The sequence below is a fragment of the Drosophila novamexicana genome, unplaced genomic scaffold (assembly GCF_003285875.2).
Source record: "Drosophila novamexicana strain 15010-1031.04,08,12 unplaced genomic scaffold, DnovRS2.1 tig00000008-arrow-pilon, whole genome shotgun sequence".
Taxonomy (NCBI): Eukaryota; Metazoa; Arthropoda; class Insecta; order Diptera; family Drosophilidae; genus Drosophila; species Drosophila novamexicana.
The window spans coordinates 671196-690202 of record NW_020824765.1 but is presented as its reverse complement, the minus strand read 5'-3'; the positions used below and the strand labels follow the sequence as shown (position 1 = coordinate 690202).

At 39.7% G+C, this 19007-nt stretch overlaps 3 protein-coding genes across 4 annotated transcripts in view; 1 reads left to right on the top strand and 2 right to left on the bottom strand.

The window, feature by feature from the left end:
- Window positions 1–7161, bottom strand: part of LOC115764079 — a 45617-nt gene extending 38456 nt beyond the window's left edge. The window contains exon 1 of one of the 2 annotated variants that reach the window (XM_030706940.1): window positions 6582–7161. In XM_030706940.1, the coding sequence (XP_030562800.1) occupies window positions 6582–6876 (295 nt within the window). In that variant the 5' untranslated portion in view covers window positions 6877–7161. The remainder of the gene's footprint in view (window positions 1–6581) is intronic. The other variant, XM_030706932.1, reaches the window with a different exon arrangement.
- A 7874-nt stretch (window positions 7162–15035) lies between these two features.
- Window positions 15036–16945, bottom strand: LOC115758812 (U6 small nuclear RNA (adenine-(43)-N(6))-methyltransferase). The gene is made up of 4 exons (XM_030699593.1): window positions 16791–16945; window positions 16525–16735; window positions 16053–16470; window positions 15036–15996 (listed from the first exon to the last, which is right to left on the bottom strand). Exons 1-4 carry the CDS (start codon window positions 16905–16907, stop codon window positions 15798–15800), a joined length of 945 nt encoding a protein of 314 aa, XP_030555453.1. The 5' UTR covers window positions 16908–16945; the 3' UTR covers window positions 15036–15797.
- A 143-nt stretch (window positions 16946–17088) lies between these two features.
- Window positions 17089–18289, top strand: LOC115759093 (DNA-directed RNA polymerases I, II, and III subunit RPABC4). The gene is made up of 3 exons (XM_030699930.1): window positions 17089–17217; window positions 17351–17443; window positions 17523–18289. Exons 1-3 carry the CDS (start codon window positions 17160–17162, stop codon window positions 17543–17545), a joined length of 174 nt encoding a protein of 57 aa, XP_030555790.1. The 5' UTR covers window positions 17089–17159; the 3' UTR covers window positions 17546–18289.
- Window positions 18290–19007: the final 718 nt, after the last annotated feature.

Genomic DNA, 19007 nt, shown 5'->3' with positions numbered 1-19007 from the left:
ACTACTCCTTGGTAAACCACTTATTGGGCAGTTCAAAGCTTGACAATATATCATTCCTCTTCGTAGAAAGATGGCTAATATTTGGGTTGGAAAATTGAGCGCTTAAATTGGATGGGTACCATTCCAGCCGGACATAACATACTAGTATATGTGTACAGGACATAAAATGTAGTCCCTTATTTGTTTTTTTGACTGTCTTCAATAAATCAGCTTCGACTAGCGAAATCGCAGAAGTGTAACTTATTTATTCACCAGCAGCTGCCTTTTCTATAAAAAGTATTCATATTCTTTTTTGCTTAAAGAAGTTAAAGCGTTTTTTTAAACTGTAATAATAACAACTCTTTCTTAATGCATACTTAAGGATCCTTATTATTTATAATTCCTCGCTAATGGCCTCTTTTGTTATGCTTATTTGCTAAACAGTCGGGATCCTTTCCAATTAGATTGCACAGTCAATACGGAAATGCGAAAAGAAACCGAGAAGCAAGCAATGACAGAAGCGTAAATAAGACAGAAAATGGTAAACGGCAATGGAGCAATGGAAATCTTACCGAACATACCCAAGAAATGTCAATTTATCATTTCCGTTTGTTAACGCGTCGCAAATTGTGCGCTTGGCAAATGCTTTGCGCGCTTTCAAAAGCCATTTGCGAGGCGGCAGCAATGGACACAGTCGTCGGCCACACCCCAACTGCTGACTGCGCCCACAGCTGACGTTTATGTGTAGACAAAGATATGCATAATTTGTGCGTGGCGCCAGTTTTTCTCAATTTGAGCACGAGTGTCACGGACAAAAATATCAAATAACATTCTGGCACGCATTTCTGGTATTTGTCCGGCGCTTTAATGCGACTCTAGTGTCCAATTTGGCCGGGCTTAGTATTTTCATTGTTTATGCATTTCTTTCGTGTAAATATGCAGCATTTAGCCACATAACGACTTTCCGCAACCCCATCGGCTGGCTCATCGCGCAGCTTTTATAATTTTGGGCAAGGCCGTTCTTGCCTATTTTTGGCCAGACGGACGCACCTTTTACGGCAAATTAAAATAAATGCCGACACACGGGCTCGCCATGGCGTATACATAATATACCCCTCCTGTCTGTTCGGTTCCAGCTACGACCAAACGAGCTGTGAACAGTCCCATGTGGAGACGCTAAATTTGTGTTTCAATACATGCATATATAGCATACATATTTTTTGGTTGCCTCTAAAAATTTATGGCCAGCAATTTGTGGCTTTCAATGTGGCAACAGAGCATTTGTAAAAGTTAGATGAAAATAATGTTTCACTAACTGAACACGGGAGCGTGTGGGTGTTTACTGATTTATGCTCTTACAATATTATATGTCCTTAAATATTTAGAGTCCTTGATGTGTACAGTAGAGTTTTTTCCACCAAAAACAAAACTATGCTTCAAGTATTAACTGAAATGGAGCAGCTAAATTGTATGCCTAACTATCGGTAACTGTCACATTCGATAGCAAACAATCGTTAGTTTATCATATGTGTATACTAATTTAAATGAGGATGTTTAAGACCAACAAAAAGCTGTTTATTTTACCTATTTTTCCTAATAACAAGTCTGAATAATAAACCACTCAAATGCAAAAGCAACAAATTGAAAGACATATCGATAGCATATATGTTCCACGTCCTGGCTTATTTGTATATATGTCAATTTTCAATATACACGAATTTCCCAGTCGCCGAATAGGAGCGCTCACACCTTGAAAAGTGCCTTAATTAACTAGGTAACAACCATGCAAATCAACGGAGCAAGCTGCGAAGCCATAAAACACGTCAGCACAATAGCACAAGGCGTTGGTAATGGAAGGGCAGACGGCCGGCCACACCTGAATGCGAGGCTCAGAGCAAACAGAATATCAAATGGCAATCATTAGCCGCCAATAAATCGTGCTGCTGACGCGAGCAAGCAAAACGCCTTATTTATTCTCAATTAGGCGTACATTAGCCAAAGTCGCACAGACTTTCACATTGTCACATTGAGCTGAAAACCGAAACATAATTAACAAGCTGTATACAAGACGCAAAGGGCAGCCGGAAAAGGAAACGGGCAAGCCTAGCAGCCATTTTCGTGGTCGAGTGTCTATCTGTCTATGTGTGTATCTATGTGTGTGTGTGTTTGTGTTCAAGCGAACTAATTGAAATCGCTTGTAGCTCAAAAGCTTTGTACCAAACTCAAAGCGCAGCCATTTTAATTAAAATTATGCAAAGCTCTGCCTCAAATATGAAGCATACGCCCGAGTATCGATCTGACAGAACCATTAGACAACAATTATTATGCGTGCTCTGGCTTATTCAATTTTGATGCTCTGCAGCCAAAGAGTATGTTTAATATTTCGATTATTAAGTCTGCTAATCGAATGCCTTGCAGCCAAATTGATGTTTAATAAGCTTAAAGTAGAGCATTCCGATTAACAATGCCTGATATATAAAATATTTATTCGCAACTACATGAACATTATTATAGAAGCATAAAGTTAAAAGTATTTGAGACATACCAGTAGCTATTTTAAGCCTCCATAGATGAGTTGTCTAGCTAGAGGACACTAAGTTTCAAGCCCTAGAGTATGAAATATGTATTGCAATATTTTGGCTGTGAGTAACTTGTGTGTGTAACTTAAAGCATTCAACTTGATAGTACAATCAAGTCGGCGTTATGCGTTCGTGTCTGATATAATCTTCCGCTGCCTACAAATGGCTTAATTGCTCGTGTACAACAACCGTCAAGTGACGGCGACTACAACAATAACAACAACAATAACAACAACAATAACAACAATAGTTACAATGGGAGAGTACCTCTCAGGCGTTTATTTGGATTAGACATTAGTAGAAAAGCAGCTCACAGATACTTTACAAGCAGCTTAGCACTAGGCAAAGTGTTTTATTGTACGGGCTGGCAGCTCCGCTTTCCGTTTTGGGCTGTTTTTGTATTTGTTTAGGATTTGCAGCGCACATTTTTGTGTGTGTTGCGCAGATTTACGCATGAGTCGTCAACTTTATTGCTAATTTATGTGCAGCGTTGTGTAATTCTGGCCATTGCCACGCCTCTGGGCAGCTAATGTTACAGTTTCGGGTCTACGTAATGCCATGCTAGTTTAGGTGTGGCCCGCCACAAAGATAAGCCTTCTGCACGTGCCCGACCTCTCTCGTCATCGGCGCTTATTAATTAGTTGATAATGCGTCAAAGGCAGACATTTCCAACATTTCATTTCGACACTCGCGGGTTGAATGCACTTCACTTGAGGCTGGGAAAGCTTGCAGCTTTCTGTTGCTGGCATCGCATTTTCTTCTTTTCTTAATTTTTTTTTTTCTTTTTTTTTTTTTTTTTGATTTTCAGCCAAGAGAAAAACGCAAACAGACTCGGAATGTGTTGAGCCTGGCTACGTGTTTATAATATGAAGTTTTTCTTGGCACAGCTCGAAAAAAGCAGAAAGGCATAAAGCGACTACGACTTAAAAGGCATTTGTATGGCTGGTTTGCTTTACTGTAGTTTTATTTTATGCCTTTTGCAGTTGCCTTTATTTATGTCGCTGGCGGCATTTCAAGAAAAAAAGGAACCGAACAAACAAATTCTACAGAAGAGCCCAAAAATAACAATTTAAAACTTAACGAGCGACTGTAAACATTTTTGAAGTAATAAGTTTTGGTAGAAAATAAAATATCTAGCAAGAAACAGATTACACACATTTTCCCTTGAGCATATCTTGTTTTTTTGTTTTCATAAATTTTACATAAAAAAGTTTATTATTATTACTTTAAAGCCCAAGCCTTTTTTGATGTTACTAAAATAGTGTTCCTTACGACTTGCATTAGATTATTCTAAACATATTTTACATTCTAAGGTTAACCTCTGTGAGAATATTAAAAGTTCTATAAAATTGTGAACATTTATGAAAGAAACAGAAGAACCTATTGATAATACCTATTAATTAAAAACAAATTAAGTTAATTTGATATACTGATTAAATCAAGTATTTGTAAGTCTGTAAGTATATTTTTAGTCTCACAGTTTATTCTATGTTAAACGCTTTCACAGATTGACTCTGCTTAACACTAATGGTTAACAGAATCTTTAACATACTAGGGACCAGCTGCCAGAGTGACCGTTCATACTTCTGTGAAAAGAAGCCATGGATAATGTGACGTCTCTATCCTACTACAAATATTGATTCAGGTAACTTGACTGTATCAATGCCCTGAACATGTAACAGGCAGAAGACAGCATCCCCGACCCCATAAAGTGTATATATTCTTGATCAGCATCAATAGCCGAGTCGCTCTAGCTATATTTGTCTATCTGTCCGTCCGTCTGATCTTAAGTATGAACGCAAGGATCTCACAACAAGTCTATCTGACATTTAAGTTCTTCACTTCCTATATGAATATAAATAACATTCCTCATTAGCAGTCAGGCAAGACATTATCATCACCCTGTCCTCAAATGGACACTTCTTGAACATTGTGCGCCCATCTCAAAAACTAGAAATATGAAATTTAGTTGGCAAGGCTTTTGTATAACACATGCAAATCATATTCAGTATAAATTATAATTCCACCTTCTATTGAATTACATTTTATTTTAATTTATATTGAATAGCAGTTCGTTTGCCAGCCCAGTTAAAGGAACATGAAAGGATTTATCAAGCACTAATTAGCTCAACCAGCCGAGTTTCGCCCGTTTGTGTTATTTTTCATGGAAATTTCTTGAATGGCAGGCGCGCCCTTTCAAGGGCAACGAGAAATTAAAATCTGCCAACGCATGCATGAAAATATTTTGCAAATTGAAGGCAACCACGGCGACGGGCACATTAACAACAACGCCGTTACTAAACAATAATCATAATTTGTGGTATTAACGGGACACCAGGATGGTAGGGTCCTTTTATCGTCGTCCTTGCCAGCGCTTTACGAGCGCTGATAAAGTGTCGCCGTGCAATTTATCTGAGCTGCGCGGGAGCTGGTTGCCCGAATAGCTCGGGGACCCAATCCAAACACAGAGCCAGAGCGACTCCACCTGTCACGGGGGAAAACACGTTCTGGTAATTTATGAGTCATACATTTGAGTTCTGCACTTTTATTTGGCCTCCGGTACGTTGGCACAACTCACGCGCGAATTTTATTTCCATTATTTGAACCAAACAAACCGCAAAAGTTTTTCGGTTGTGAATTTCTAAAAATAACACTGCGCTGCAGTTATGGGCATACCCCTAAAGGGAAAGGGGCGAGGGGAGACGATCAAGTTTTCATACAAAAGTTTGGCGTTCATGTGCTTTACAAATGTTTTGGCCAAATTATGTAGTTTATTCCCAATTGTTAAAGGGCAGGCAAACTTAATGCAAGGAACAGACATGATCGCAAAAAAGTGACCATGAATTAAACCAAATATAAGTAAAACATTCATCGCGATTAAAATTCGGCGTGGCGATACTCAGCAATAGATTTGATAAAGATATAATCTTATATTAATATTATTATTATTTTTATAAATCATTTTGTTATTCAGTATGATCCTATTATTTGAATTTAATATTTATGTACAATTTGGTTATTTTCTTAGTTAAAAAGCTTTCTTATCAAGGAAAGGATAATGGCAGAGATGGGAAAGTTTAAGACTATTTGTTTTTCAGAAGTGTTCACTTTTGAGAAATGTTAGCGATATTTACTAATATTCTAAGCTTCTTTAGCAATGAGTAGTGTTTACTGCCAAAAACTTAATATTTGCAAATTGGATAGTTTAGCTGATTCCTAGAGCTGCTGTTAAGATGCATATTATTATTTGTTTTCCCCTTGATATTATTTATAAAGCATCTCAAGATCTGAATAAACATCACACGGCCCCGAAAAGTAGGCAATGAATCTGTGCCCCTTTTTAATGATATATTTATGTTATGCTCTTAGCGCTGTCATAAAAGTATATTTATGCGGCGCTTATTAGATAACATAAACAGTGAAACATGGACTGTAACAATGCCCATTAGAGTAAAGATTGAGTTTTGAGTCAGCGCAATGTCGGCAACATTGCGGCTACTTAGCCAAGTTAAGTTCTGCACAAATTTGCCGAAGGACACAACAATTTGCAAGGCACTCGCACATAAGTGTACGCTGGCACAGAAGTCGTTAAAGGACATGTATAAAAATGCCCACATGTTTAGCGGAGTGTAATGTAGTGCAGTGTAGTGCGCATTTAAAAGTCATCTATTCCCAATACATGTATACATACATATAAATGTGAGGCAATATATATTTGCGAGACCATTAAACGCATTATTGGATTAGAATGCGAAGCAAAAATAGACAGAGAGAGAGGGAGGGGAGGGCAAGAGAGAGGGAAAGGCGACTGCGATAAGGATTTGCCACGAAGCACACAGTTGATAAATACAAAATAAAATAAATAATAATAAAGGTAGCAGAACGCAATACACAAAGAAACTCAGTCACACACAGTCATACACTCACACACGCACACACTCACACACACTGAAGAGCTTTGTAATATGAATGTATTTTCTTTTTGGGTATTTGTTGTATGTATTTGATATGTTTGGCTCTTACCTTCCTCCTCGACATCATCGTTGAGTTCTGTGATATCCGCCTTATCGCAGGAACGGTCGACGCCATTTGTTGCTGCGCTGCCTCCTTTGGAGTTCGCTGCCGACTTGGCATCGCCATTTGAGATAATTGAATTTGATTTTGCGTGATTTGTATGATTGTTTGAGGATTTCGCTGAACAGGAGCCACCTTCCGACAGCTCCATTTGTGGTGCACTCGGCTCCGGGTCCCCATTGCTGACGGCATCGATGGCGGCGCCGTCCTTTGTCTTCAGTTCCTGACTGGTGTTGCAGCCCATTATGTATTGGCTGAGACTCTGTTGCTCGGTCTCTGTGCTTTCAGTTGGCCTAGGTAACCAGGACCAGAACCAGGCAATCGCTGTTGTTTAATCAATTGCAGTAGCAACAACAAGAGTTAAATACCCACTCACACACACACACACACAAACACACTCACACACTCGCACACACACGACAGCACTTTTTTACGCAGACACACAGGGGCCTTAACTTTTTATGAACTTTGTTAGAGTTTGTTATGTGCACTTTGACTTTTGTTGGGCGAAACCTTTTTGTAAAAAAATCAGTTAGCAAAATATTTAGTTTTTTTTTTTTTTTTTTTTGGTAATTATTGATTTATTTTCCGTATTCAAAAGAACTACAAAAAGGTTCACAACCACGAAATTATCAGCCAGTTTCTCTTAAATTTGATGTATTTTTCAGTTAGCAGTTTTGAAAAGGAATAACGGAACTTGAAAAACTCTGAAGCTGACGCTAAATTTAACTGACTGACACTGGCACAGGCTCAGGCACAACTGACAAACGCAAGCGACGCGTCCACACTAAGACTGAATTGCGGCTATTATCCTGCAGGAGCAAGGCTCAACAGTCGACAACAGGAGTTTCGGCAGAGACACAGGCAGCGACGGCGGCAGCAGCAGCGACAGAAGCAGCGACGTCAATGTCTCCGTCAGCCGGCAGTCAACAACTAGCCAGAAGGAGACCCAGAAATCGAGCGGGTGAGCAAGGCAACGAGAACAAAAACCCAGCGAGCCAATGCGAGAGCACATTTCTTCTCATTTTATTGTCTGCACAGTGAAGCAGGGCTTCCAACAAATTTACTAATACCAAAACATTAAGTTTTAAACTATCAAACTGTATGAATTCCGAATTCTTTTTAATCCCCTAGATAGATAGAAGATATTTTAATTACTTTCAAAATAAAATTGCTTTAAGCATTAAGCATATACTACAAACTACAAACTAATTTCAAAAGAAACCAATCAAAATGATACCAGTGTGACAGTTAGGCAACCATCAAAAATGAGGAGAGAGAACAGCAACGAGAGAATGAGAGAGATTAAGAGTGAGAGAGAATATGCAAACTGAGAGCCATGACAATACAACAGCTGATGTGTGCTGGCGCTGCCGAGTTTTATTTCGCAAATAAACAAAGCGACTGGCCAGGCCGACAGACACACACACACACGCACACAAATGCACACACACACATGCAGAACAGGACCACAAAGCCGCACGAACAGCAGCAGAACCAGAAGAGCAGAAAAGGCAACAGCAGCCATTGCTGTGAAGTTGCCAAGGCAATGGCATCATCATCCACCGGTACGTTTGCACGCACCAAGTGGAATATATTTACACACACACACACACACACACACACACACGTACAATTCGGCGTACCTTTTGCCGTGTAGCGAGGCGTAAAGAGCTGCACAGTTGTATAAACCAAAAGCCAAATACAAAATTTGACCATAAAAATATCATTGAAAAATTCTTTTGCTATCTTGGCTTTCGGTTTGCCCTTAGCATATCTCATGTGCGTAAGCAGCTAACTAGTTTTGTTTTGTGCTTCTGTTATGTTTCTGCTTCTTTTTTGTTGGCGCTTCAAACAGGAAAATGGCTAAAAGTGGGTAGAATGGCTGACATATTAGACCCTAAGAAGTACTACAATCTTGATCTATCTATCCGTCTCTTCATTCGCGTGTCAGTCATAGGAACTATACAATCACAGATAACCACGTTTTTCTGAAATTGATAATTATAGCTTGTGTTTTGGGCATATTTTGGAAAGCATGTATGCTAGAGGTTCTAATGACAGCCAATTGTTTACATAGCTCAAACATATCACGAATATACATATATATTTTTAGATGCTGCCCGAAATTGTCCATAATTAAAGGAAACTGTAGCTTGGTCAATTTGTGCTAATAAAAGCTGAATAATGAATCTATGAATAATGTATTTATTATCTTTATTTTTTCATTAGAATAACAGTGCTGAAAAATATCGGACAATAAACACGCAAAACATTGTTGATTAGCAACGTTGGGAATAGAACAACTCGAATACGGGCTTGTTACCCGGGCTATGATAGGATAAATGCGGCTGTACATACATGCAGCTACAAGTACATAGTCAAGGGCAAATGGCCAGCAGTCCCCTTTATCGCACACACATACACACATACAAGCATAAAACAAACGCAGAGTCAGTCATGATAATAATATTTATGAAGGCATTTTGTTCCGTCGAAGGAGTACTCGGTATCCAAACTGTGTGCGTTTTGTGTAGGGTATTCTCTAATCGGGCACTCTCGATAAGAGCACTCTTGTTTTCTATTATACGTTTTCGACGCCTTTTTTTGTTTGGGTCCCATTTGGGAGTTTGTTTTGCGTGTGTGCGCGCATATATGTGTGTTTGTGTGTGTGTGTGTGTGTGTGTGAGTCACTCAGAAATGAATTGGTCTGCTCTTATTGCGTCCCACCCTCTCGCTCTCTGCCATTCCATTGCCAGCCACGGGACACAGGGTGTCGTTATCGTAAAGTCAAATGTTGGGCAAATGTGACTGCATATGTAAATGGTAAATTTGCCACTTCGAGTGACATTTGACTTCCGGCAGGACGAAACGTGTTGGCCTCCCTTTGTGGCGCACTTTTAGGCGTCAGCTGGCAAGGATCTAATCAAAACTGATAGCGCAAAGAACCTTCCCTTCCCGCATAAGCACAGAAATACACATATGCAAATGGGCCTACATATGCAATGTGTCTTCATATACATAGAAGACGGCGAATGGCCACAAATAACCCGGCCAAATCACCCTGTATGCCGGGGTAAATATTTAACAATTATGCAAAAATATTTCAGAGCTTGCAAAATGCCCGACACGCAAAAAAATTGTTACTAAATGCATTTCGGAATAGTCAATTTAAAATATTAAATGGGGCACATCATTTTTATTTTAATGGAAGAATTTTAAGCCCGTTGAGCATATTGCACGCTTTGCCAATGGAAGGCTTATCACAATGAAGCAGCATGTTTTAACTTTGGCCAGTTCAAAGTTTCTCTCTTATACAGCAAAATTTAAAGCTGATATTTTTAACTGAAGCTGCAAATTTAGATGGGGTTATAGAAAATTCTTCCGCAGTCGTGCAAAAATCGCGGAAAATGGTTACGTGAAACTTATTTTATTTACCATCCAATTCAGATTCTTGCCTACAGTTTTTATTCTCGGACAATCTAGTTATCCTTCCCGGAAATGCGGGTGCACAAATTTCCAGGACTCCGCATGAAAACTCATTTCAAATATATACTTTTATCAATGGCAGGAAATGGATGAATGCAAGTAACTTGGACCGGACAAAGCCGCGGAATATCAGCTAGATAATGTATACAAACATTTCAGCAAAACGCAAAGAGTTAAATATATCATTATGATTTCTACATTTGTGGCAAATTCTAGGTAAAAGGAACCCAAATCTTTCTATTTATTTTTTTTTTGTAACTTTTCTTCTTAAGACATTAGAAAACATTGCGCAAAAGCCTTTACTTATTCAACTTAATTATAATTGAGACGAGCTCTAATATGCTTCCAGTTTAACTCCTTTAGCAAAGTTGCTTCGCCCAAAACTATGCAACACAAAAGAGTTAAGTCTTAATTTAAGTCTCGGGTGACAACTGAAGCTCTTATCTGCTGTCGTAGTTGCATTTTGCCAGTCAGCAGCTGCAAGACAAGTAAGAAATATATTGGTGGATATGCTGTGCGACAAGATACCCTGTATTTCAAAGTTGAATAGAACTAAAGGTAACACGAATATAACTGATTTTTACTATTTCGTCAGAGCTCTTCAAAAATGTTGCTTACTTAAAAAAGTTACGTCATGCTAAAGTACAGAAATAGTAGAAGTTAAGAGCCATCGACTGCACTCGAGAGTCAGCCGAAAGGACATGCTTGTGCCGCGTGAACGGAAACGAATGCGTGAATTTGTACATTTCACTGCTCCCGCAGCACTTGTCTCCGTCCAAAGCCCAAGAAGCAAAGAGCACACCAACAGATTGCGGCGCTGATGTCGAGACACATTTAGGACTTAAGATAGCGACAAACATTTTGCCAGAGCTGCGCAGCCCTTGGGCGTGCGAAAATGCATGGCAAGTTTTCGCAAGGAATTTTCCCCCCACTTATTCACCGCTTCGTGCAGACAACGATTTTGGCATTCTCTCATTGTTGTGGAGAAAGACACGGGACATATGACAAATGCGCTGGCGACACATAAGCCCCTGCTGAGGTTGATAAAGTAACAGACAACGAGTTGCTGCCCCAAGAGCTACAGCTCACAGCCATAATTGGCGAAGAGGGGCTGCTTTAAATTTGCGCACCATTTGCCCGCCGAAATGCAAAGTCATTATTTCCTGGCAAAGGATAAAAATATACTCGATGCTTTGTTTCGGTCCCGGCATCCGATTTGAGCACATTTCGATTCTCTGCCTGCCGTTCGAAAGGAAGCGCCAGCACACAAAACGTGCCTGGCCAAATTACGTATACGCCGTGTTGCGAACTCTCGGCCTATGAACTGGCCCCCTCATTTGTATACGTTTGTGTGAGAGTGTGCCTGTGTGTGTGTGTGTGTGTGTGTGTGTGTGTGTGTGTGTGTGCGTGTGTTCTGCCGTCTCCCGGGACATTTGCCAAGTGGAAAGTTTTCGCGTCCTTTTTGTCTGAAGTTCAACGGTGCGCAACAACTTTTTGGGGGCTGCACAAATTGACAGCAGAGAGCAACAAATTCAACGTGCAAATTTATGTTTTAAAGCTCTCGCTTAAAGCGTTGTCGGAAGCCAAAACCCAGCTCCGCCAGGTTATTGCATGGGCAAACAAAGTCCACGCCCGAAGTCAGTTTGTGTTTGCTCAATCAAATCAAATTTTGGCCTTAAAACTTTCGTCAGCTCGGCAAACACTGAAGCGCAGTTTCTCTCAAGATTAATTTTGGCTTTATTCTGGAAACATTCTAGAACTGTTTTAACTACGGTTAGCCGGCAATAAAACAAAACTGCGACATTTCTTCTGACAGCCAAGTTCACAGACCCCGCCCCGTCACATTCTGTGCTTGATTTGTGTTGCCTTCGTTTGGCTACAGCGAAATTCGCTCCGAATAATTGAATTAACGCTGACATGATAAATGATCCATCTGTGAATAGTTTACCAAAACATGGCGCTTAGTATATTAGCGAATATTTTTTATCTGATCCAACTGGTCTCCTTTAGTTTAATAAATGAACCTTTTCGACCACTTCGCTTGTGGCATGGAAAAGGGAATGTGGATTGCCTTTTCATTTAAAGTATTTATATGCCCTTGTAGAGGGTATTATAAGTATTTATAGTATTGTTTGAACAGTCGAGTCGATAGAGATATGTCCAACTGCCTAGTCTTTAGTCTCTCATTTAAAAGCCGAGTCCGCTGCAGACAGTAAATATGTCAGAGCTAGCCAGATCGGTCCACTATATCATATAGTTTCCGATCAAAAGTTAGTTCTTTTAAGAAACCCTTCTTCGCAAAATGATATCTCCTGCATTGAGATTTGACCGAGTGATGGGGGTGAGAAATTTTGATCCATGTCTAAGCAGGGTATTTGCGGGTACCATTTGTACATGATTTTAGACCAAGAATAATGTTCCCAGATTTAGATGCCCAATTAATCTAGAGGCCAAACCATGAACAAAGAGCCAAGTCTCGTGAAAATCTGATGAGATTTCAGCGAGTTGTGGGTGTGAAAAATTTTGACTCAATGTCTATATGGGAAATTTGAAGAATATATTTACTCAACCCCTTAAATGGAAATAAAGTGTAGTTCACTTTCAAGCTGGAAAATGTTGTTGCCCGTGACAAATGTATATCTGATTTTTATCTATTTAATATAAAACTCATATGCTGCTTGTGGCAATATTTTAATTGACTTATTTAATATCTTTGATCTCTTTGATAACGTGGAGAATACATTTTTGTAAGCTTGCTTTTATTGTGGGCAACGTTTTGCTCATGTGGTTGTTGCCTCGTTGATGAGCACTCTCACATGTGTGCTTTTGGTAATTTTCTAGCTATTAGCTTAATTTAGGAGGCAGGCACACACCTGCACACACCTGCACACACCTACACACATGCACACACCCATAACTCGCACGTGTCCCGGAGTTGGCGTAATTGTTAATTAAAAAAGCGCTGAGGGCCCAACTTGTTTACACAACGACCACTCGGAGTTGGGGTCGGCCATGAAGCCCGTGACCAGGGCCAGTTGAAGGTGTTGAATAATAACATCAAGCTCCAAACTCGGACCTGGAAATATATTTGTGAGCGCCCCAATTTGAGCGGGCTTAGAGTCCGTCTCGTTGAAGGGAGTGCGGAGCCCGGCTTTTTTATTGGCATCGTAAAATTGTTTGGAAAATAAGTTTACGACATATATATAACTGGAATATTTTGCTGCTCCAATACATTTTTAATGCCCGCTGGGCGGGGGAATTCGGCGTCGAGCAGCTAAGTAATTGAGTGGCAAGGCCAGCGAAATGTGTAACAGTTTTTGATTGGATTGCAACATAAACACAGTCGAATCAGGACTCGAAGGGGAATATAAAAGGACACATATATATGGTATATGTGGGCGACGAAATGATATATGACAGAGGCGCAGAACTTGAATGTGTTATTCTTGGATTCGTTCAAACTTTGCGCAAGCTCTTGCGTTTTTCGGGTTAATTTAGATGACATTTCATATGCCAGCAAAAACGTCTGCACAAATCTCTGTCAACCTTGACCATTGCTCAAGAACGACGGCCATCAATCACATGGCTTCAAGGCACAAGCATCCATCAAAGCAGCTGTGCGAGCATCTTGGTGTAAGGAAACTAGCCGGAAAAGCGTGGCGCCCCAAAAAGTAGACTCGAAATGGCGTCCGTCTGGGCTGAACAGTCAACATGCCAGACATGTCAGCCAAATTGAAAAATCCCATTTAAATGCAAGTCGTTGCTCCACAAAGCTGATAGAAAAGAGTTCTGCCTGGGCTGGGAATGGGCACCTGCGTGACTGCACGTAACCAGGAGCTCGAGAGCTGGCAACTGGGAGCTGGGAACTGGGAGCTGGCAGCTGAGAGCTGGCGGCAACTGTTAGAGTTGCAATTGTCTGGCTGGCTGGCAGTTCGTGCGCCTAAATGTATGCTATTGTCAGGGCACATGGCAATACAAGTACATTCACTTAGTGCAATGAGCAAAACCAACCAAAAACCAGGCATATGACAGGCAAATGACACAAGCACACACACACACACACACGGACACACATGGATACATACAGGCACAAGCACGTAATGCAAATAGTCCGTGCTGCCGGCTGTGGCGTGTGTCTCGCTCAGGTAACCCCTTTCAATAGCCATGTGTGAGGTGAGCCTGGCTGCAGTCGAGTAATTGAACGGGCGTGTGTGCATGTGTGTGTGTGTGTGTGTGTGCAACTCTTAAATGTGATTTTAAAGTCAACATTGAGCCCTTTTGACATACGAACTGCCAGTTTTGGTTTGCCGCTTGTCTCGGGTTAGCTCCGTGTCCATGTCCATGTCCGTGTCCGTGTCCGTGTCAGTGTCCGTATCCGGCTGTGATAATGGTCATGTGTGTACAATATGATATGATGCCACCCATTTGCCGTTAAACCCTTAACCATCTATTGTTATGATCTGCTCACATTGCTGGTTAATATTGTTGGCTTGGCATGCAGCCAGAGCCAGGCGCCAGCCATCGACAGGCGGACATGTTCTATAGCCCAGGATGTGGACGGGAATGAGTATTAGCATTGGATATGACTGCAGGCAATGAGAGTCATTCCAAAAGGGCACGAACTCCAACTTGGAGTGCTTTTAGTCTTTCAAAGCATTGAGAAAATTAATATTCTATTATAAGCCAAAAACTTGAGCATAGAACAAAGCTTGCATTTAATAGTTGATAGAATATTTTAATTTACATTTTCAACCTAACAAAGTTCAATTAAGTCAAAAAGAGCTGAAATCAATCTCAGCTGGAGACTTTTTTCAACATTTACTTTGTCGCTTTCAAGAGAAGAAAATATAATTTGTAAAGGTTTTTTGATTATTGTAAAATTTGTATAAATTTAAAAGCTGCACAAAGGGATTTTAAGTAAACATACATTTTATTTTTAGGGTTGGGCTATATAACCATATAACTTTCATAAATTTCAACCAACTGGCTTAAATTAGAATCTTCTAGTGGAAGTCAAGGACTCCACTTTTAATTACGTTGTTTTTCACACCTAAACGGGTGAAAGTGCTATAGGAAAACGCTATGGAAGAAGGCAGAAACTAATGGTGGACACAACCAAGAGCTTCTCTCTTAACACTTAACAAAAAAACTTCAAATAACTCATCTCAATAGATCTTAAATGATATATACAAAACTCCGCTGGAAGTTATACAAAAAAAAGTATGAAGTTTTCCTAACATCGAAACTGGTGACGCATTTGCCCAGGTGTGGGAAGCTACTCAGTTAAGGCTAGAAATTGCCATGCTTTTGCTATTTGCGAGTATGTTTGCACTTTGGAGCGATGGGCAACTGTGCGCTGGTCAATGATATAAACGAAACGATAATTTCCGTTCGTTTTGGTGTTGGTTTCCTCGCTTTCGTTTGGCTGCGGCAGCAAAGTGCCCACTGACATGCAAATTTCCATTTAGTGGAAAAGCTTTTTGGCCGCACGAATATGACATGGGCGGGCAACAGTTGAAAGTGCTGCTGCAGATGGGTAAATAGGAACCCTTACATTTGTGCTAGTTTTCAAAACGTGCCACAACAGTTAATTGAGCAGCAACTGCTTAACAACGTATTCCATCTTTTACTACTTTAGCTTAAAGTTCTACTTATCTATATACAAGCTATGTTTACCTATGTACAATATAGATCTGAACTAGAAGGGGCTGCATCTACTGTTAAGGTTAGCTGTTGAAAGGTCCAGGCAACTGCCCAGCGTGTGGTATGTCCCTGATGAAACTCCGTGGTGGACACATTGCTTATTTGGCGTTGATGTAAATAGTCCAATATCTTTGGCACGTTGGCCTTTACGCCCAGCATGCTGGTAAAAATGCTGCAAAAGGGAAAGCGTATTATAGATGTTTTTTTATAGGGTGCAGTTGCACTTACAGCACGCGCTCCTTGTGCAACTCGCTCTCCTCGACAATGCGCTGCACGAATTGCACCTCGCCGCCAGCACAGGTTAGCTCTTCGGCACTGCCGGTGCGCACATTGTTGGGCGCCGGACGACGCTGCGGATTGCGTGTGTTGCCGCCAAACGGATTCTCTGCATTCGAGTCGAAGAACGGCGGATTGCAGAGGCAGAAGTGAAAGCCCTCCTTGGGCAACATGCTGGCGGTCTCGAAATAGCTCTTGAAAATGTTATCCTTGTCCGGCTGGGCATAGACCTCCACCAGCTGCTCCAGATTATTGCGCTTCACATTCTCGCGGGCATACTCAATGTTGGTTTGCTTCGACTCCAGGGCCAGCATGTGCCATTGATTCTTTTTGGCTGCCAGCAGCGAGTAAATGCACGAGGAGCCGCAGCCTGCAACGAATACAGTTCAGTAACAAGCCTCTTGAATGTAGGGCAGCAACTTGCCAATGTCGATGCCACGCACTGCGTCCAATTTGAGAGGCGCCAGCAAATCCTCTAGCCATAAAATGTAGTTCAGGCGCAGCGCCAAAGTGGGCACCAGGCTGCCCGGCGCGAAGTCCACGTGTAGACCAAAATATTCAAGCAGCAGCATTTTGGTTAACTCACGCAGTGTTCGTTCATTGCGGAAGTTAAGCGATACCCTGCCATTGAGCTCCTGCAAGGGATAATAGAATATAATCGTAATAATAATTGTGAAGTTCACAACTCACCAACTCGCACACTTGTCGAAAGTCCTTGTGCTTGATGGCCAATTTCGTGTAGTCCGGCGCAGTGCGCAGCACATTGCGCGGATGCATAACAGACTTTTTATTGTTATTCTTAACCATTTTATTTAACAAAACAAGAATATGTACAATAAAACTTTTGAATTGAATTTAATGCAATTAGTGTGACCGTTTCTTAGCCGGCGAACGAGCACCTCAAAAAATACTGACCAAAAAGTACTGTAGTTGGGCACACTGTTGATAGTGTCGCTGTTAATTAACATCGATCTGTTATAGAAAAGTTATCGAATTGCAATAACAATATTTCACAAGCCGCAGTCGTTTGCAAGTTTTTATTAATTTAATTGAGCAAAAATGTCGGAAACCAGTTCCAAGGAAAACGTCAAGACCGCAATGACATACATTTGTGGCGGTAAGTAAACAAACGAGCCCAAGTTCAGCTAAGAGAAGCATCAGCACGCTGCCGCATCGACGCGCACATGGCTGCGCCTTTAACAAACATTTACGTTTATTAATGCAGAATTCGCAATACTCTATTTAAACAGAATGCCATCACGAGAACGAGATGCGTCCGCGTGATCCCATACGTTGCCGCGAGTGTGGCTACCGTATCATGTACAAGAAGCGCACCAAGCGTCGTAAGTACCGAATCTCTGGGATGCCAGTGCTTCCCAAACTGTATGCGCCGCTTAACATTTCGATTTTTGTTGCTTGCAGTTGTCGTTTTTGATGCACGTTAAAGTTATCTGGACCGCAATTAACCGGGATTAAGAACTATTTCTGGAGTTTAGCTTGTAATTGAAGAATATATTTTAATAAATCTAAGAGACTAGAGAAGATTGGAGAATTCGATTTGATATAAACTAAGATAAAAATATGATTGTAAGCTTTCAGAGTCTATCAGGATATGCTCCTTTTGGGCAACTCCAGGCAGACTTTTTAATATGAAGAAATATCTTAAAACGTTTTCCCATAGTTTGATATTTTGATCGAAGTCATTTGATAAGAAATCAAGGCCCCAAATGTCACGGGTCTTACATTAATTAACTACTTTTAGTTTAGGTTAATTGTCTCCGCGTACTTTTCTTTGCGAATATGTTCTTCATATATTGCTCGGGATATGGATTATACTTATTTCGAAACTTATATGTATATAGCTCCGAAGTGATAGACCCAGTGTTTATATTGTCTTTGGTTTGATTCACTGTCTAAATCAACTTCCTGTTTGAGGGTTCGGTTCGTAAAGTTGGTTTTCAACATTCTTTCCAGGCTTTGGTTCAAACTCTAATTCTTATAATGCCTAGAACAATATTAAATTAATAAATTATGCTTGCAATATTGCATATTTTATATTGGAACTGGATCTTTATCCGAAACTGGAACCAAACTTTGAGACTGGGTCTTTCTCAAAAATTGTTAAGCTTATATCAAATTCATTTTTGTGGACCTAGAATCTCGACTTTATCTATCAAGAATATATAATATATATATATATATATATACATATATATATAGTTCGCAAAAATAAAACAATTTAATTTCTATTTTTTAAACTAATTTACTTTTATTTGAATGTTTTTGGAAATATAATTTGTAAACTAAAAACACTTATATTTGTCTTTTTTTTTCATTTTTTTATTACTCATTTATTTTTTATTTTTTTTTTTTTTTGCAACTGGTGCTTAAATAAAATGTAAAGTAATTTGTTCTTTTGTTTTGTTTTTTGTTTTTGTTTTTACTCATAAATGTCTTTTTTCGTCTCAAAAATTTTGTCTAAATGGCTTTTGTCATCCAAAAATTTACTTTACTTAAGAATTCTTGTTGGTTTCTATATTTGTATTTATTTTGTTTTTGTTTTTAGTTTATCGTTTGGTGTAATTAATTTACGTTTAAGTTAACCACATTTAGCAAAAACACACATTTTACACTAGAAATTGTTTATAGCATTTATTTGTTTTATTTATTTGTATCTTTCTTAATATTTCCCCGACACTTTTCAGTCAAATATTTTCTTGTTCAGTGTGTGGTAAAAAGTTAATACATATTCCGTATATATGTATATATATATATATATATGTATATATATATCGTATTTTCTTTGAGTATTTTGTATTGTTCTTTTGTTTGTTTTCATTGATAAAATCATAAATACAACTACACGTACGTTAATATTGTTGTTTTGTTGTTTTTTTTTTGTTTTTT